The sequence below is a fragment of the Mauremys mutica genome, unplaced genomic scaffold (assembly GCF_020497125.1).
Source record: "Mauremys mutica isolate MM-2020 ecotype Southern unplaced genomic scaffold, ASM2049712v1 000330F_np12_obj, whole genome shotgun sequence".
Lineage (NCBI taxonomy): Eukaryota > Metazoa > Chordata > Testudines > Geoemydidae > Mauremys > Mauremys mutica.
Genome location: NW_025422919.1, coordinates 404,645 through 423,932, shown reverse-complemented (window position 1 = coordinate 423,932; position 19,288 = coordinate 404,645). Strand labels below are relative to the sequence as shown.

Below are 19,288 nucleotides of genomic sequence, written 5' to 3'. Positions count from 1 at the left end.
GTGATACGGGGGGGGATACTCCACCCAGGGGCAATACTCGGGTGTGAGGGTACATACTAAGACTCACATACCCACCCCCCCAATAATACTCGGGTAACAACATCCTCGTGACAGGCTCAGCTCGGTGGCCTCTAGAAATAATGTGCTGGACCCAAAAGTACTCCCCCCCCCCCGGTAATACTCGGGGATCAATACTAGACACCCCATGTGCCTTACAAATAATACCCCAGGAGGTAAATACTCAGTGGACAGTACCACCCATAAATAATACTCTAGGATCACTCTTCAGCACCGTGTCCTCTACAAATACCCAGGGAGGGAATAAATACTCCATACGCGCCCCAGAAATAATACTCCGGAAACACTCTTCAACCACTAACGTCTCTTGAGAAATAACACTCAGAGGTCAAGGTCAATCTTAAAATGGCCAATGCCGGAGTACCAGGAGATTAATACTCAATAACCAATGCTGCCCCCTCAGACCTAATGGGAGATTAATATTCAACCGCCACCATCGCCCTCCTCAAAAATAATACTTGGAGGTTGAGCCTCAATCATTGTTGATTACTACTCAACCAATACCACCTCTGCAGACTCGGCATTAACAATCAACTGCCAACATTGCTTCCTTCGGAAATAATACTTGGGGGAGTTGATCTTCAACTGTCAATGCCCCCCTCAGCAATAATACTCGGTGTGACGTACTACGTATAATTTTATGAAAATATGCTAATGAGTGTGAATATAATGTAACTGGAATATGCTTCATGCAAAAGTCTCATTACAAAGCTTGTAATCTACTGAGGGTGGTCATCCTATTTGTATAAATGTATAATTCTTGGCCCACACTTTACATAATTACAATAGGACCTCAGAGCTAGATTTCATATTTCTAGTTTCAGATGCAAGAATGATACACTTGTACAAATAGCATGACCACACTCAGCAGATTACAAGCTCCGTACTGATACCTTACAAGAGACCTTTTGCATGAAGCATATTCCAGTTACATTATATTCACACTCTAGCATATTTTCATAAAATCATATGGAGTGCAACGTCACACTCGGGATTAACCCGCAACAGCTAATGGTGCTCCTTATGAAACAGTACTTGGCAATCAATGCTCAAACACCAGAAATAATACTCAAGGAATTAATACTCCTAATGCCTCGACATCCCTGATTTAACCACTAGACCCCCCAACCCCAAGCTGGGGAGAGAACCCAGGAGTCCTGGCTCCCAGCCCCCCTGCTTTAACCCCACAGACCCCACTCCCCTCCCAGGGACAGGGAGAGAACCCAGGAGTCCTGTGTATGTAGCATGGAGGTGAGGCAATATCGACCAGTTCTGTGCTACCATTTTTCCACTCTCCGACAGTATTTGCACAGACCAGGAATTCCCCTATCCTTGCCAAGAGACTACAGCTCGACGTAGGCCCCTTCTCGATGCGACACGTGGACATAATCCTAGGATTCACTTCCGAGCCCTCCAGTTACCAGCCGGTGAGCCACGCACGCAATCCGTCGTGCCAAACGCCTGCGTGCGAATGACACGCCAAGGATAAACCGCTACGGCTCCGATCTGGCTTACCCCTGGCACCTCGATCTGCTCCCTGCAGGGCCGGGCTGGATCGGACGGGTGCTTCAGAGAGGGCTGCCAGTTTGGCACCCCGGTAGCTACCGCTCACTCCCAACGAGCTTCCAGCTTCTACCTACGAGGGTACGGGGTGCCCCATGCAGGGACATCAGTGTTTCCATACCAGCTTCAAAACAGCGACTCAGCATGGTTACCGCACCCCCTGGCTTGACGTGGTTCCCATTGCATACAGGCTTTCCAGCGCGGTTCAATGGGTCTCAGCACCCCCACTGTACAAACTGTTCCAGCCCCCCCGTTACCAGCTTCCTGCGTCCCCCCAGCAGCTGCTTCCCTGCCGTCGCTCAAGGCTCTGGCCCGCTACCCTGCCGGAGAGCAATTAGAAACAGCAGCTGGAGCAACTCCCCTCAGTGTTTTGGGGCTGACCACCGCGAAATAAGAAAAAGAAAATGGGGAGGGGGGGGACGCTGAGCTGCACCCCCTCTGCTCTGCCCGGTATAGGCTCAAAGCAAACTCTGGAAATTATTCCCATGCCAGCAAGCCCGTCAGGATCCTGCGGTGCTTTGTACCACCCCTCGCCCCCAGGCATCGTACCGCTTCCTCCGCCTCCGTGGGGCGGAGCGGCTCGCTGCGGGGAGACTGGGGCGGAGTCAGAATAGGGGATCCCCAGCTCCGGGTACCTGCCAAGGAGACACCCCCTCCCCCCCACCAGCAAAGCTTCCAGGGAGAAGATGCAGGGCCTTGCGCTCCTGAATTGCCCAGCGCTTCCAGGAGTACGTCTACACGGAGCCCAGAGCCGTGGGGCCCATGCCGGAGCGTCCACACTGTCCTGTCAACCTGGCTGTACAACGGCGGGAGCCGGGTCGCACGGCTGGGCTAACACGGCCAGACTTCTGACCGGGGGCCGTGGCTTGAGCTGTGTCCACACTGCGAAATGTGGCTTTGCAGCGGAGACAGGACAGCCTCCCCGAGGGAGGGAAAGTGCTCTCCTGTTCCTAGCTGGGGCGCGAACTGCTGGAAGGGCGTCGCTCACTAGATGGCAGCACGGCCCGTGCAAATAAAAAAGGCCCAACTGTCTAGGAAGAAGACACCCACTAACCCTCTGCTAGGACTCCTGGGAGGGGCGCCAGCACCCGTGGGTGGCAGGCTTGGCAAAGCGGGTTTTGCACCTCGGGCCGAACCGCGCTGCATGCTGCTACAAGCTCCCGGAGTCCCATGCCTTCTGTTTGGTTTCGCACCAACTTCTGTCCTTCTTTCCATGAGCTGGTTGGAAGGGGAGACGAGACTGGGCTGGGGGGTAACATGCCCTCTGCAGAGCCCCCCACCCTGCAGAGGGGTGCCCCCTAGAAATGTGAGACCTTGGGGGTGACAGCACCCCTGACTGAATCACCAATTCCATCTCCCAACAGCACCCTGGGGTTATTTGCTTAGAGCGACCCAACCCTCTTTTGACTAATCACGTCATCTTATTGACTAGGTGGTTTATTGTAGCGCTCGGGAACCCCCGTCACGGGCCAGCACCCCGCAGCACTAGGTGCTGTACAAATACACCCTGTCTGAAAGAGCTCCCAACCTACATCTCAGACAAGAGACGGCTTCAGACAGGCAGGGGAAACAATGAGACAATACCAGACGGGAAGTGATCTCAGCGCACCAGCAGCCCCACGGCGCTCGAGTTTTTCGCAGGCGTCCGTGGCCTCTATATTTGCCATGACCCGCCCAATGAGCTCGCCATGTTTCTCTAGGCGGCCCTGCTCGGGCAGACTGGGTTTAAAACAAACGACCACGCAGCAGCCCAGAAATCCCGGCAGGCATTCGCGCGGCCGGTACCCAGCGCATCGGGAGATCGGCAGGGGTTGGAGGAGGCAGCAGGCCGGGGCTGAGCTCCTGAGACCGGAGGAGGCCGGGTCGGGAACGACAGGTGTCAGCGGGGTCCATGCCCAGCAACTCCGACCACGACACACACGCACCAGAAAAATACACCAAACGGAAAACGTGCCGCCGTTGTGCCAGCCACAGCACGGAGCCCCCATCCGAGATTGGGGTGCCAGGCCCTGCACCCAGAACTGAGCTCGGGGGTGCCCCACTGTGCTGGGTGTTGCCCGGACCCCTGGGACCAGGCCCAGGAGCATCTCAGCCACAGAGGGATGCAGCCTCGCCCGGCCCAGGGCTGGGGGGGGGAAACTGAGGCACTGGGGGGGACATAGCAAGTTAGTTTACACAGCTCAAGATGGAACCCAGGAGTCCTGGCTCCCAGCCCCCCTGGTCTGACCCACCAGCCCCCACTCCCCTCCCAGAGCTGGGGAGAGAACCCAGGAGTCCTGGCTCCAGCCCCCACTGCTCTGACCCACCAGCCCCCACCCCCCCCAGAGCCGGGGAGAGAACCCAGGAGTCCTGGCTCCCAGCGCCCCCTGCTCTAACCCACCAGCCCACACACCCCCCCCAGAGCCGGGAGAGAACCCAGGAGTCCTGGCTCCCAGCCCCCCTGCTCTAACCACCAGCCCCCACTCCCCTCCCAGAGCCGGGGAGAGAACCCAGGAGTCCTAGCTCCCAGCCCCCCCTGCTCTAACCCACCAGCCCCCACTCCCCTCCCAGAGCCGGGGAGAGAACCCAGGAGTCCGGGCTCCCAGCCCCCCTGCTCTGACCCACCAGCCCCCACTCGCCTCCCAGAGCCGGGGAGAGAACCCAGGAGTCCGGGCTCCCAGCCCCCCCTGCTCTAACCCACCAGCCCCCACTCCCCTCCCAGAGCCAGGGAGAGAACCCAGGAGTCCTGGCTCCCAGCCCCCCTGCTCTGACCCACCAGCCCCCACTCGCCTCCCAGAGCCGGGGAGAGAACCCAGGAGTCCTGGCTCCCAGCCCCCCTGCTCTGACCCACCAGCCCCCACTCTCCTCCCAGAGCCGGGGAGAGAACCCAGGAGTCCTGGCTCCCAGCCCCCCTGCTCTGACCCACCAGCCCCCACTCCCTTCCCAGAGCCGGGGAGAGAACCCAGGCGTCCGGGTTCCGGGGGGTGGGGGTGGGGAGGAAGTGTTGCTCCTCCTCCTCTCGCGAGAGCTTGTAGCTCCCATGTTCCCGGGAGGAGGTTTGTAAACAGGAGGAGCCAGAGGGGAGACCCCCCCCCACCTTCCTGCAGCGCGAGGGGGACCCCGCTCCCGAGCCAGCCCCGACCAGGGGAGCAGCCCCCGCCGGCCAGAGCAGGTCAGCGGGGGGGTCCCCACTTGTACACCGGCTAGAGAAGGGGGGGCTGGGAGGGGGTGCAGCTGGGGGGGCTGCTGGGGGAGGCTGGGAGGGGAGGGGGTGTGGCTGGGGAGGGGGGTACTGGAGGGGAGGGGGTGCAGGTGGGGGGGGCGAGAGGGGAGGGGGTGCAGCTGGGGGGGCTGCTGGGAGGGGGCCGAGAGGGGAGGGGGTGCAGCTGGGGGGGCTGCTGGGGGAGGCTGGGAGGGGAGGGGGTGCGGCTGGGGCAAGGGGCTGAGAGAAGGGATCCCCCCATTTGGGGAGAGGGTTCTGTAGGGAATGGGGGCTCAGACAGAGGGGACCATACCCAGCCCAGCCAGGACAGGGGGGTAATGCCAGGCGTGCGTCTCAGCGCCGGGCGAGGGGTCCCTGGTAACCGGCCGCCCAACCCCAGAGGTGGCTGCATCTCAGCGCCGGGCGAGGGGTCCCTGGTAACCGGCCGCCCCGCCCCAGAGGTGGGCGCATCTCAGCGCCGGGCGAGGGGTCCCCGGGTAACCGGCCGCCCCGCCCCAGAGGTGGCTGCGTCTCAGCGCCGGGCGAGGGGTCCCTGGGTAACCGGCCGCCCCGCCCCAGAGGTGGGCGCATCTCAGCGCCGGGCGAGGGATCCCTGGGTAACCGGCCGCCCCGCCCCAGAGGTGGCTGCGTCTCAGCGCCGGGCGAGGGGTCCCTGGTAACCGGCCGCCCCGCCCCAGAGGTGGCTGCATCTCAGCGCCGGGCGAGGGGTCCCCGGGTAACCGGCCGCCCCGCCCCAGAGGTGGGCGCATCTCAGCGCCGGGTGAGGGGTCCCCGGGTAACCGGCCGCCCCGCCCCAGAGGTGGCTGCATCTCAGCGCCGGGCGAGGGGTCCCTGGGTCACCGGCCGCCCTGCCCCAGAGGTGGCTGCATCTCAGCGCCGGGCGAGGGGTCCCTGGGTAACCGGCCGCCCCGCCCCAGAGGTGGCTGCATCTCAGCGCCGGGCGAGGGGTCCCTGGGTAACCGGCCGCCCCGCCCCAGAGGTGGCTGCATCTCAGCACCGGGCGAGGGGTCCCCGGGTAACCGGCCGCCCTGCCCCAGAGGTGGCTGCATCTCAGCGCCGGGCGAGGGGTCCCTGGTAACCGGCCGCCCCGCCCCAGAGGTGGGCGCATCTCAGCGCCGGGCGAGGGGTCCCTGGGTAACCGGCCGCCCCGCCCCAGAGGTGGCTGCATCTCAGCGCCGGGCGAGGGGTCCCTGGGTAACCGGCCGCCCCGCCCCAGAGGTGGGCGCATCTCAGCGCCGGGCGAGGGGTCCCCGTGTAACCGGCCGCCCCGCCCCAGAGGTGGCTGCATCTCAGCGCCGGGCGAGGGATCCCTGGGTAACCGTCCGCCCCGCCCCAGAGGTGGCTGCATCTCAGCGCCGGGCGAGGGGTCCCCGGGTAACCGGCCGCCCCGCCCCAGAGGTGGCTGCATCTCAGCGCCGGGCGAGGGGTCCCTGGGTAACCGGCCGCCCCGCCCCAGAGGTGGCTGCATCTCAGCGCCGGGCGAGGGGTCCCTGGGTAACCGGCCGTCCCGCCCCAGAGGTGGGCGCATCTCAGCGCCGGGCGAGGGGTCCCTGGGTCACCGGCCGCCCCGCCCCAGAGGTGCCGCATCTCAGCGCCGGGTTGGTGAGGCAGTGGCGCTCCCGAGTGCCGTGAACACGTCCCCTCTCTCCCCCTAACGTGAGCAGTGCTGAGACAGCAGCCCAAGGAGCTCCCCCCCGCACACAGCTCCCCTCACACCCCTGCCCTAGCGTAGGGAGAAGGGGGCTCACTTTGTGTGACCCCTTCAGCCCTCGGGCCGGCAGCGTGGGCTAGCGGGCACGGCTTGGCCCCCACCTCCGTGCCTCAGTTTCCCCTCCCCACCCGCAGTCCGTCTCGCTGAGTTAGCCCGGGGGCTTTCAGAGCGGGGACAGCCCCATGTGTCTGCTGTGCCCGGCCCCATGGGGGACCCCGATCTTAGACCGGGACCTGCCCACTTCCCAGCCAGCCTGGTGCCAGCTCTTCGCTCCCGCCCCGGGGCACGGGGACCTCCTGGCAGCCAGGCCTGAGCCAAGCACCTCCCGGCCTGGGCCAGGAAACCACGAGCGTCGGCCTGGGGTCCACGCCGGGCCCTGCGCTGACCCCACGGCCCGGGCCAGATCGGGGCCCCCGCGCTGGGCCAGCTCATCAAGAGGGAGCTGGGAGCCGGGACTCCTGGGTTCTCTCCCCGGCTCTGGGAGGGGAGTGGAGGCTGGTGGGTCAGAGCAGGGGGCGCTGGGAGCCGGGACTCCTGGGTTCTCTCCCCAGCTCTGGGAGGGGAGTGGGGGCTGGTGGTTAGAGCAGGGCGGGGCTGGGAGCCAGGACTCCTGGGTTCTCTCCCCGGCTCTGGGAGGGGAGTGGGGGCTGGTGGTTAGAGCAGTGGGGGCTGGGAGCCAGGACTCCTGGGTTCTCTCCCCGGCTCTGGGAGGGGAGTGGGGGCTGGTGGGTGAGAGCACGGGGGGGCTGGGAGCCAGGACTCCTGGGTTCTCTCCCCAGCTCTGGGAGGGGAGTGGGTCTGGTGGTTAGAGCAGGGGGGCTGGGAGCCAGGACTCCTGGGTTCTGTCCCAGAAAGGAGTGGGATCTAGTGGGTTAGAGGAGGAACAACGGCCCATGGACCCCAGCTGGGATCCGGCCCCGTTGACCCCACAGAGCGACGGCCAATGGACCCCAGCTGGGATCCGGCCCCCTTCACCCCACAGAGCGACGGCCAATGGACCCCAGCTGGGATCCGGCCCCGTTGACCCCACAGAGCGACGGCCCACGGACCCCAGCCGGGATCCGGCCCCATTCACCCCACAGAGTGGCGGCCCATGGACCCCAGCCAGGATCTGGGCCCCCCCTTACCTCGGTGCTGTTGTCAGGGGTTCACCGCCGGTGCCCGTCTCACGTCCGCCTGCCGCAGCGCGGCCTCGTGGGCGGTCAATGGGCCCTTTGTCCCGGCTGTGAGCCCCGGGGCCGTCTCTCCGTGGGATCAGGCTGCTCGGCCGCCCTGCGGGGGGCAGCTCCGGGACTCCGACGGGGCCGGGCTGGGGGCCAGCCAGCCAGCCCCTCTGGCGCTTTGGAGGGACAGGGTCTGCACCCAGCTCTGGCACTGCCTGTGCCTCGGTTTCCCCTCCCGCCCCGGGCTGTGGAAGTTCTTCGGGGGGGTGCACGCTGGGCTCACACGCTGGGCTCCCCCCTCTCCCCCTTCCAGGGCTCCGCTGGCCGCCAGGATGCGGCCCGAGCGCGCCTTCCCCAGCCCCGTCGCCGCCCTCCTGCTCCGGGCCTGCCTGCTGCTCCCCCCGGCGGACGCCTACATCCACGCGGTGAGTGGCCCTAAGGGGGGCGATTGTGGGGGCAGGGACCCAGGGAGCGGTCAGATGGCGGGGGGGGGGACCGGTGCCTCCCTCAGGCCAGCCTGAGCCTTCTCCCCCCAACCCCGCAGGTGACGGATCACAACTCCAGCATGGACTTCTCGGACCTGCCGGCCCGCTTCGGGGCCGTGCTGCCCCGGGAGGGGCTCGTGGTGCGTAGCTGGCGCTCGGGCGGGCTGGGGCGTTAGAGCAGGGGGGCTCCAGGACGCCTGGGTTCTCTCCCTGGCTCTGGGAGGGGAGTGGGGGCTGGGGGGTTAGAGCAGGGGGGGTGGGGAGCCAGGACTCCTGGGTTCTCTCCCTGGGCGCTGGGAGGGGAGTGGGGGCTGGTGGGTTAGAGCAGGGGGTGTGGGGAGCCAGGACTCCTGGGTTCTCCCCCGGTGCTGGGAGGGGAGTGGGGGCTGGTGGGTTAGAGCAGGGGGGCAGGGAGCCAGGACTCCTGGGTTCTCCCCCCGGCTCTGGGAGGGGAGTGGGGGCTGGTGGGTTGGAGCAAGGGGGGGCAGGGAGCCAGGACTCCTGGGTTCTCTCCCGGCTGCAGGCCTGTGGGGTATTGACTCTGGTGTCCTGCTTTGCTCCAGGGCTACCTGGTGGAGGCCAAGCCGAGCAACGCCTGTCAGCCCATCGAGGGCCCCCCGGACTCCAGCAACGTCACCCGGTTCATCGCCCTCATCCGCAGATACGAATGCAACTTCGACATCAAGGTGGGGGGGGGCCTCGGGGGCAGGGATGGGGGGGCAGAGCAGGGGGGGCTGGGAGCCAGGACTCCTGGGTTCTCTGCCCGGCACTGGGAGGAGAATGGGGGCTGGTGGGTTAGAGCAGGGGGGGCCGGGAGCCAGGACTCCTGGGTTCTCTTCCCGGCGCTGGGAGGGGAGTGGGGGCTGGTGGGTTAGAGCAGGGGGGCTGGGAGCCCGGACTCCTGGGTTCTCTCCCCAGCTCTGGGAGGGGAGTGAGGGCTGGTGGGTTAGAGCAGGGGGCTGGGAGCCAGGACTCCTGGGTTCTCTCCCCGGCTCTGGGAGGGGAGTGGGGGCTGGTGGGTTAGAGCAGGGGGGCTGGAAGCCAGGACTCCTGGGTTCTCTCCCCAGCTCTGGGAGGGGAGTGGGGGCTAGTGGTTAGAGCAGGGGAGGCCGGGAGCCAGGACTCCTGGGTTCTCTCCCCGGCGCTGGGAGGGGAGTGGGGGCTGGTGGCTTAGAGCAGGGGGGGGCTGGGAGCCAGGACTCCTGGGTTTTCTGCCCGGCACTGGGAGGAGAGTGGGGGCTGGTGGGTTAGAGCAGGGGGGCTGGGAGCCAGGACTCCTGGGTTCTCTCCCCAGCTCTGGGAGGGGAGTGGGGGCTAGTGGTTAGAGCAGGGGGGGCCGGGAGCCAGGACTCCTGGGTTCTCTCTCTGGCCCCGACCCGTCCCCCTCCCTCGCTGTAGGTGTGGCACGCGCAGCAGGCCGGGTTCGACGCCGCCATCGTCCATAACACGGGCTCGGACAAACTGCTCAACATGGACTGGAACGATGGTGAGTGGGGGAGGGGAGGGGAGGGGCTTTCCCTAGGCTCCGCCCCCGAGTTCTGCCATGGGTCGGGGTTACTCTGGGGCTCCCGCCCCCCCCTTTGCAGGCTGGATTGTGGCAGCTCCTCGCAGCAATGGGGCAGGAGTGAGACCCCCCCCCTTCCACTCCCAATTGTCTCCCCCCACTGCCAGGATCCCTCCAGTCTGCCTCCCCCCCCCAGCCTGTGCTCCCCACGCCGCCCGCCTCCCCCAGGGAGAGGCTTGGGCTGGGCTGACCCCACTGTCCGAAGGGCAAATGTCCCCGGGTGTGGGGCGGGCTGAGCCCCTCTGCCGTCTCTCTGCCCCACAGAGAGGATCCGGGAGCAGATCGCCATCCCGTCGGTCTTCGTGGGGGAGACGGCCTCCGACTACCTGCGCTCCCTCTTCAGCTATGAGAAGGGGTAGGCACCTGCCCTCCAGCGGGGGGCGCTGCGCGGGCCGGCCCCCCTGCAGGGAAACGCCTTAAGCCATGGGGCCCCCCATCTTCCTCCCGTCCCCCTGCATCCCCCAAGCCCAAAGGAACCAGCGGGGGCCAGGCGCCCCCTCTCGGGGCACATTTGGTGTGTCGCCCACCTGCCTTGCTCTCCCTGGGGGCTCCGTCTCTAGGGAAGGGACTGGGGGCTGGGGGGTTAGAGCAGGGGGGCTGGGAGCCAGGACTCCTGGGTTCTCCCCGGCTCTGGGAGGGGAGTGGGGGCTGGGGGGTTAGAGCAGGGGGGCTGGGAGCCAGGACTCCTGGGTTCTCCCCGGCTCTGGGAGGGGAGCGGGGGCTGGGGGGTTAGAGCAGGGGGGCTGGGAGCCAGGACTCCTGGGTTCTCTCCCCGGCTCTGGGAGGGGAGTGGGGGCTGGGGGTTAGAGCAGGGGGGGCTGGGAGCCAGGACTCCTGGGTTCTCCCCGGCTCTGGGAGGGGAGCGGGGGCTGGGGGGTTAGAGCAGGGGGGCTGGGAGCCAGGACTCCTGGGTTCTCTCCCCGGCTCTGGGAGGGGAGCGGGGGCTGGTGGGTTAGAGCAGCGGGGCTGGGATCCAGGACGCCTGGGTTCTGCTCTGGAGGTGCAGTGGGGGCTAGCGGCCAGCGTCTCCGCCCTGACTGACCCCACTGTCTCCGGTCCCCCAGCGCCCACATTATCCTGATCCCCGAGTACATCTTCCCGCTGGGGTATTACCTCATCCCCTTCACCGGCGTGGTCGGCATCATCATCGCCGTGATGTGCACCATCCTGGTGAGTGACGCCCCATCGCACTGGGCGGCGCACGGGCTGGCAGCCAGGACTCCTGGGTTCTCTCCTCGGCTCTGGGAGGGGAGTGGGGGCTGGGGGGTTAGAGCAGGGGGGGCTGGGAGCCAGGACTCCTGGGTTCTCTTCCTGGCTCTGGGAGGGGAGTGGGGGCGGGTGGGTCAGAGCAGCGGGGCTGGGAGCCAGGACTCCTGGGTTCTCTCCCCAGCTCTGGGAGGGCAGTGGGGGATGGTGGGTTGGAGCAGGGGGGCTGGGAAGTCTTGGCGCCCCCCTGAAAGCCCCCCCCCCGGTCTGTGCTGGCAGATCGTTCGCTGTGTGCAGCACCGGAAGAGGCTGCGGCGTAACCGGCTCTCCAAGGAGCAGCTGAAGAAAATCCCTGTGCACAAGTACAAGAAAGGTAACTGGCCACCAGGGGGCGCTGCCACCGGGCACCGCCCCCAGGCTGCTGCCCCTCTGGGCGTCAGGGCTCCCCCAATGCCCCGGGGTGGCGCTAGGGGGCACTCTCCCCGCCGGGCGGGGCCCCCTGCACCCCAACGTGATACTGGTCCTGCAGGTGCAGCGTGGGGGGGGGCCTCAGGGGAGCAGGGGGGCACCTCCCACCCCAGGACGGCCTCTGGGGTGTCAGGGTGGGGCCCTTCCCAGCATGCAGTTGGCATGATGGGGGCAGAGCACTGCATGCTGGGAGGCCCCCCATCCAGCCCACCCATCCAGCCTGCAGTGCAGCCTGTCGCCAGCAGGGGGCCCCCCTGCCCCACATCTGTCCCGCCGCAGCCCCCTTTGGATCGGGGTGGGGGGGGCAGCTCCCATCCCCCCACACCGCGGGCGGGGGGCAGATCAAAGGAACAATCCCTGCAGCTGGGAGGCAGCCGGGAGGGATCTCAGGTGCCCCCTTGGGGGTGCAGGGGAGGGGAAGGGGGGGCTGTGGGGGGCCTGGCAGCTTCCCAGGCGCCTCCACCTGCCCCGAGTCGCCAAACCCCAAGCGGAGGTGTCAGGCCGGGGAGCGAACGGCTGTGCCGGAGGGGGTGAGACCGGCTCTGAGCGCTGCCCCCCCCACCCGCCTCGGCTCCCAGCCCCCTTTCCACTCATCCACTGCCTGTTTTGGGGGGCCCCCGAGTCACCCCCTTTCCCCTCTGTCAGAACCGGGCTGGCTGCTTGCATGCTCGCCGCAGGCTAACACGGTGGGAGCCAGGACTCCTGGGTTCTCTCCCTGGCTCTGGGAGGGGAGTGGGGGCTGGTGGGTCAGAGCAGGGGTGCTGGGAGCCAGGACTCCTGGGTTCTCTCCCCAGCTCTGGGAGGGGAGTGGGGGCTGGGGGGTTAGAGCAGGGGGGGCTGGGAGCCAGGACTCCTGGGTTCTCTCCCCGGCTCTGGGAGGGGAGTGGGGGCTGGTGGTTAGAGCAGGGGGGCTGGGAGCCAGGACTCCTGGGTTCTCTCCCCGGCTCTGGGAGGGGAGTGGGGGCTGGTGGGTCAGAGCAGGGGGGCTGGGAGCCAGGACTCCTGGGTTCTCTCCCCAGCTCTGGGAGAGGAGTGGGGGCTGGTGGTTAGAGCAGGGGTGCTGGGAGCCAGGACTCCTGGGTTCTCTTCCCGGCTCTGGGAGAGGAGTGGGGGCTGGTGGGTCAGAGCAGGGGTGCTGGGAGCCAGGACTCCTGGGTTCTCTTCCCGGCTCTGGGAGGGGAGTGGGGGCTGGTGGGTTAGATCAGGGGGTGCTGGGAGCCAGGACTCCTGGGTTCTCTCCCCGGCTCTGGGAGGGGAGTGGGGGCTGGGGGGTTAGATCAGGGGGGGCTGGGAGCCAGGACGCCTGGGTTCTCTCCCCGGCTCCGGGAGGGAAGTGGGGGCTGGGGGGTTAGACCAGGGGGGGGCTGGGAGCCAGGACGCCTGGGTTCTCTCCCCCGCGGCAGCAGCCGGTTCAGACCTGTCCGAGGGCTGGGGGCGGGGGGGCGGCTGTGCTAACCGCAGTGATCCGAGGAGTTGTCACCTCACGGCTGTGAAATGTTTCGACAGGAGCCCCAGGCCGGCAGCCGGGGGGTGACTGACCGGCCTGCCGGGGGGGAGGCAGGGGGGGGCACTCTGGGGTCAGCCGGCCCTGCCAGCCTCCAGTCCCCTGTGCTGAGACGCCCACCCCCTCCCCGGACTGTGGGAGCCCCCACTCCCCCATGGACCTGCCCGAGCTCCCCACGCAGTCTCTGGGGGCCCCCCGGATCCAGCTGCTGTGGGGCCCTGTGGTGGGGGGAACGGGGCGGGGGGCTTCCCTGGCTCGTGCTTGTGGCTCTGGCTTCCTGCCACCCCTTGCCCAGCCCCGGGGGGGGGTCGCTCGTGCAGGGAACGGGGCGGGGGGGGGCAGGGAGAGACAAGGCTGCTGGAGCAGTGCATGCTGGGAGCTGGGCCACGGCGCCCCACACTTCCACCCCCTCCCTGACCCCTTCCCAGCAGCGTGCAGCTGCCCAGCCCCCTCCAGGCTCAGTGTGGGGGCTGGTGGGTCAGAGCAGGGGGGGCTGGCAGCCAGGACTCCTGGGTTCTCTCCCCGGCTCTGGGAGGGGAGTGGGGGCTGGTGGGTCAGAGCAGGGGGGCTGGGAGCCAGGACTCCTGGGTTCTCTCCCCGGCTCTGGGAGGGGAGTGGGGGCTGGCGGGTCAGAGCAGGGGGGCTGGGAGCCAGGACTCCTGGGTTCTCTCCCCGGCTCTGGGAGGGGAGTGGGGGCTGGTGGGTCGGAGCAGGGGGGCTGGGAGCCAGGACTCCTGGGTTCTCTCCCCGGCTCTGGGAGGGGAGTGGGGGCTGGTGGGTCGGAGCAGGGGGGCTGGGAGCCAGGACTCCTGGGGTGTATTTCTGCCATTTGAAGGGGGAAGGGATACAAAAAATACCACCGGCCTCTCAGTCTGCCCCCCCTCTAACCACTAGCCCCCACTCCCCTCCCAGAGTTGGGCAGAGAACCCAGGAGTCCTGGCTCCCAGGTTCTAGCCCTCGGTCTCCCCCTCCCCCTCGAGCTGCCAGTAGAACCCAGGCGTCCGGCTCCCAGGGAGCTCTTGCAGCCGTTTCCCCGCCTGGCGGGTGCTGAGCGGGCGCTCTCGGGTTGAGTAAACGCCTGGGGAGGAAGCGGCAGGGGAGCGCTCGCATTTACCTTATAAGGGCTTGAGCCGGAGCGGCTGGGTTCTCTCCGCAGCCCCCTCTGACCGCTTCCCCTCCCGGGCCGGCGCTGGGGGGGGAGCCGGAGCTTCCTGTTTTCGTCGCTGAGACGCTCGAGCCCTGGAGCTGAGCAGGCAGGAGCTGACCCGGGCCACGGGTCCCAGCCCTGGCCCTGTGTCCTCAAACGCAGCCACCTCTGGGGCGGGGCGGCCGGTTACCCAGGGACACCTCGCCCGGCGCTGAGATGCGCCCACCTCTGGGGCGGGGCGGCCGGTGACCCAGGGACCCCTCGCCCGGCGCTGAGATGCGCCCACCTCTGGGGCGGGGTGGCCGGTGACCCAGGGACCCCTCACCCGGCACTGAGATGCGCCCAACTCTGGGGCGGGACGCCCAGTTACCCAGGGACCCCTCGGCCGGCGCTGAGATGCAGCCACCTCTGGGGCGGGGCGGCCGGTTACCCGGGGACCCCTCGCCCGGCGCTGAGATGCGCCCACCTCTGGGGCGGGGTGGCCGGTGACCCAGGGACCCCTCGCCCGGCGCTGAGATGCGCCCACCTCTGGGGCGGGGCGGCCGGTTACCCAGGGACCCCTCGCCCGGCGCTGAGATGCGCCCACCTCTGGGGCGGGGCGGCCGGTGACCCAGGGACCCCTCGCCCGGCACTGAGATGCGCCCAACTCTGGGGCGGGGCGGCCGGTTACCCAGGGACCCCTCGCCCAGCGCTGAGATGCAGCCACCTCTGGGGCGGGGCGGCCGGTGACCCAGGGACCCCTCGCCCGGCGCTGAGATGCAGCCACCTCTGGGGCGGGGCGGCCGGTGACCCGGGGACCCCTCGCCCGGCGCTGAGATGCGCCCACCTCTGGGGCGGGGCGGCCGGTTACCCAGGGACCCCTCGCCCGGCGCTGAGATGCACCCACCTCTGGGGCGGGGCGGCCGGTTACCCAGGGACCCCTCGCCCGGCGCTGAGATGCAGCCACCTCTGGGGTGGGGCGGCCGGTTACCCAGGGACCCCTCGCCCGGCGCTGAGATGCGCCCACCTCTGGGGCGGGGCGGCCGGTTACCCAGGGACCCCTCGCCCGGCGCTGAGATGCACCCACCTCTGGGGCGGGGCGGCCGGTTACCCAGGGACCCCTCGCCCGGCGCTGAGATCCGCCCACCTCTGGGGTGTGGCGGCCGGTTACCCAGGGACCCCTCGCCCGGCGCTGAGATGCAGCCACCTCTGGGGCGGGGCGGCCGGTTACCCAGGGACCCCTCGCCCGGCGCTGAGATGCAGCCACCTCTGGGGCGGGGCGGCCGGTTACCCAGGGACCCCTCGCCCGGCGCTGAGATCCGCCCACCTCTGGGGCGGGGCGGCCGGTTACCCAGGGACCCCTCGCCCGGCGCTGAGATCCGCCCACCTCTGGGGTGGGGCGGCCGGTTACCCAGGGACCCCTCGCCCGGCGCTGAGAAGCAGCCACCTCTGGGGTGTGGCGGCCGGTTACCCAGGGACCCCTCGCCCGGCGCTGAGATGCAGCCACCTCTGGGGCGGGGCGGCCGGTTACCCAGGGACCCCTTGCCCGGCGCTGAGATGCAGCCACCTCTGGGGCGGGGCGGCCGGTTACCCAGGGACCCCTCGCCCGGGGCTGAGATGCAGCCACCTCTGGGGCGGGGCGGCCGGTTACCCAGGGACCCCTCGCCCGGGGCTGAGATGCAGCCACCTCTGGGGCGGGGCGGCCGGTTACCCGGGGACCCCTCGCCCGGCGCTGAGATGCGCCCAGCTCTGGGGTGGGGATGTGGCTGGAAAGGAGAATTTTGGCCTAAGACACCTTCCTGTGAACACATGACCCTAGGGAGACGTTGTCCCGTGCATATCATTGTTCCTATGTACACAGCTAGGCATGGCCCCAGGACTCCTGGGTTCTCTCCCTGGCTCTGGGAGGGGAGTGGGGGCTGGTGGGTCAGAGCAGGGGGGGCTGGGAGCCAGGACTCCTGGGTTCTCTCCCTGGCTCTGGGAGGGGAGTGGGGGCTGCTGATTAGAGCAGGGGGGGCTGGGAGCCAGGACTCCTGGGTTCTCTCTCTGGCTCTGGGAGGGGAGTGGGGGCTGGTGGGTCAGAGCAGGGAGGGGGCTGGGATTTTATCCTCTCACTGTATGAGCTTGCCCTGGTCCCACCCCTTCTGTGTGCCTCAGTTTCCCCCATATGTCAGGGCTAATGCCCCCTTTCCATCTCTCTGCCAGGGGATGAGTATGATGTCTGCGCCATCTGTCTGGATGAGTACGAGGAGGGCGACCGGCTGCGGATCCTGCCCTGTGCCCACGGTGAGGACTCCTGGGTTCTCTCCCCGGCTCTGGGAGGGGAGTGGGGGCTGGTGGTTAGAGCTCGGGGGGCTGGGAGCCAGGACTCCTGGGTTCTCTCCTCAGCTCTGGGAGGGGAGTGGAGGCTAGTGGTTAGCGCTCGGGGGGCTGGGAGCCAGGACTCCTGGGTTCTCTCCCTGGCTCTGGGAGGGGAGTGGAGGCTGGTGGGTTAGAGCAGGGGGGGCTGGGAGCCAGGACTCCTGGGTTCTCTCCCCGGCTCTGGGAGGGGAGTGGAGGCTGGTGGGTTAGAGCAGGGGGGGCTGGGAGCCAGGACTCCTGGGTTCTCTCCCCGGCTCTGGGAGGGGAGTGGAGGCTGGTGGGTTAGAGCAGGGGGGGCTGGGAGCCAGGACTCCTGGGTTCTCTCCCCGGCTCTGGGAGGGGAGTGGAGGCTGGTGGGTTAGAGCAGGGCGGGCTGGGAGCCAGGACTCCTGGGTTCTCTCCCCGGCTTTGGGAGGGGAGTGGAGGCTGGTGGTTAGAGCAGGGGGGGCTGGGAGCCAGGACTCCTGGGTTCTCTCCCCGGCTCTGGGAGGGGAGTGGAGGCTGGTGATTAGAGCGGGGGGGCTGGGAGGCAGGACTGCTGGGTTCTCTCTCTGGCTCTGGGAGGGGAGTGGAGGCTGGTGGGTCAGAGCAGGGGGGGCTGGGAGCCAGGACTGCTGGAGGGGAGTGGGTTCTGGTGGTTGTGGGGGGCCGGGAGCCGCCCGGATGCCTGGGTTCCGCTCCGAGTGGCGGGGTGTAACTGCTGTCCCGCTCCCCCAGCCTATCACTGCCGGTGCGTGGACCCCTGGCTGACGCGCACCAAGAAGACCTGCCCCGTGTGTAAGCAGCGGGTGCTGCGGACGGCCGAGGACTCGGACTCGGAGGGCGAGGGGCACCCGCCGGGCGAGGAGGAGGAGGAGGAGCAGAGGCACTCGGAGCGAACCCCACTGCTTGGCCCCTCCTCCGCCGCCGGCACCCCCTCCTTCGGCAGCATGGCCGAGGCGCGGGGCCCCCCCTCCGGCGAGGAAGGCTCCGAGGAGGAGCGACCCCCTGAGGGCCAGGGGGGCAGCATCCTTGTCTGACCCCCGGGTGAGGCGGCTGGTTGGACTCCCCGGGGGCCTCTACCCCCCCGAGCTTTCTTGGTATTTTAAACTGTGCACAAAACAGGGCCCCCCCGGCGGGGATCTGGGCTTGGCCCCTCTTCCTGGGGTGTGGGGTGACCCCCCAGCTCCCCTGCAAGCCCTGCCCCGGGGCAGTGATTATGTGCCAAGTCTCCAGGGCTGTGGGACTCGGGGTGTCAGGGCCTGGGGGGGCTTTTGCACAGCGCAGGGTGGGAGGGGCATGGTGGGGGGAGACAGATTTTCTGCCCAGTCCCAGAGGGGAGTGGGGGCTGGTGGGTTAGAGCAGGCGGGGCTGGGAGCCAGGACTCCTGGGTTCTCTCCCCGGCTCTGGGAGGGGAGTGGGGGCTGGTGGGTTAGAGCAGGAAGGGCTGGGAGCCAGGACTCCTGGGTTCTCTCCCCGGCTCTGGGAGGGGAGTGGGGGCTGGTGGGTTAGAGCAGGAAGGGCTGGGACCCAGGACTCCTGGGTTCTCAGCAGGGCTGGGGGAGACTGAAGCAAACCCTGCCCCCTCACCCCATTTCATGGCCCCCTAGCAGGACTTGGGGGCAGGCCCACGCTGCCCCCCGGCACCCGAGTGCCCCTCCCCTGTGCCAGGGTAGTGACATTAAGGGCTCTTCATTGCATGTTCACCTGAACCCCCCCAGCCGGCTCCTGGGCCGGTGCTGTCACGGCCCCGGGGGGGGTCCCCCAGCCCCTCTGGCTCAGCTGAGCCACGCCATGAAGTCGGGGGCCCAGTGCTCTCTGGGCTTGGCCAGAGAAATGGGGCTGACTTGCCCGCTTGTCGCCCCGGCTAGAAGCCTGTGGCTGCGACCTGGGAGCAGCGGCTACCTGCTGCCTGCCCGTGGCTCCCACCTCTGGGGGGGTTCACCCCTCACCCCATAGGGTATTGACTCAGCCTGAGTCCCGTGTCTGTCCTGCTGAAGGCCGGGTGGGCCCAAAGCCAGACCCCTCCTTGCCCCCAGTGGCTCCCACCCGGTTCGGAGGCTAGCGGGGGGCAGGGGCCCCACTCCTGCAGGGGCCCCCCCCGTACCCCCCTTTAACCTGAGAGCCGGTCCAACTGGTTCTCCTCCGCCCTGGTGGCCAGCCCGACCCCGGCTCCTGCTTTGGAGTTACAGGCGTAGCTTAAAAACCTAGGGGTGCAGCATGGTCCCCCCCTTTGCTGTACAGCCTCCTGGACCAAAATAGGGGGTGCCACTGCCCACCTTGTGTCTGTGCTTTCAGCCCCCCCCGGGGGGCCCACTAACGCCTTGTCTGTCCCTGCCCCAGTCACACTACGACCCATAACCCCTGGGGTGGGGTGGGGTCCTGGAGCTCATTCCTAGGCTGCTTTTTTTTTAACCGATGGTGGGGTGGGGCTGCGGGGGGAGCTGTGGGTCGCCCAGGGGTCCGCAGCCCCCAGGGGAGGCCTGGCGGGTCAGGGCAGAGCTTTGAATAAAAGAGACTTGCCCTGAATGGACCGGTGCCTCTTTGGGGGGGCGTGCGCTGGGCAGGGGGCCGGGACATGGTGGGGTGTGCGCTGTACGTAACCCCTGTTCCCCCAGACTTGGGGGGCACCGGGTGGGACGAGGGCAGGTGGCAGCGGGCGCAGGGCTGGTGCTGGGGGGGCCGTGGTTTTTCTTCCCGGGAAGATCTGGAGTGGCTCAGCTGCCCCCCATGCCAGGCACAGCAGAGACCCCCTCCCAGCCCACATCTGCTGCTTTGCAGCTCACCCCCTGCCTCAAGTACAGCTGGGAGGGGGAAACCGGCCCCCCAGGCCTTCCCCTCAGGGATCAGGAATAGAACCCAGGTGTCCTGACCCCCC

At 67.9% G+C, this 19,288-nt stretch overlaps 1 protein-coding gene across 2 annotated transcripts; it reads left to right on the top strand.

Moving 5' to 3' along the window:
- The first annotated feature begins 811 nt into the window (after positions 1-811).
- RNF167 (ring finger protein 167) lies at positions 812-17,715 on the top strand. Of its 2 annotated transcripts, none has more exons than XM_045000541.1 (10): positions 812-1,505; positions 8,031-8,142; positions 8,262-8,342; positions 8,766-8,888; positions 9,601-9,688; positions 10,031-10,121; positions 10,831-10,936; positions 11,252-11,345; positions 16,276-16,356; positions 17,149-17,715. In XM_045000541.1, the coding sequence occupies exons 2-10, from the start codon at positions 8,050-8,052 to the stop codon at positions 17,448-17,450; spliced, it is 1,059 nt and encodes a 352-aa protein (XP_044856476.1). In that variant the 5' UTR covers positions 812-1,505; positions 8,031-8,049; the 3' UTR covers positions 17,451-17,715. The 2 variants fall into 2 exon arrangements, with proteins under 2 accessions (XP_044856476.1, XP_044856475.1); XM_045000540.1 differs by lacking the exon at positions 812-1,505 and adding an exon at positions 4,652-4,792.
- Positions 17,716-19,288: the final 1,573 nt, after the last annotated feature.

Bases quoted from the DNA above. Each gene is read 5' to 3' on its own strand.
- RNF167 (XM_045000541.1), top strand. From the start codon at position 8,050: ATGCGGCCCGAGCGCGCCTTCCCCAGCCCCGTCGCCGCCCTCCTGCTC. The intron at 8,143-8,261 runs GTGAGTGGCCCT...CCAACCCCGCAG, and splicing joins CGGACGCCTACATCCACGCG to GTGACGGATCACAACTCCAG. The intron at 8,889-9,600 runs GTGGGGGGGGGC...CCCTCGCTGTAG, and splicing joins AATGCAACTTCGACATCAAG to GTGTGGCACGCGCAGCAGGC.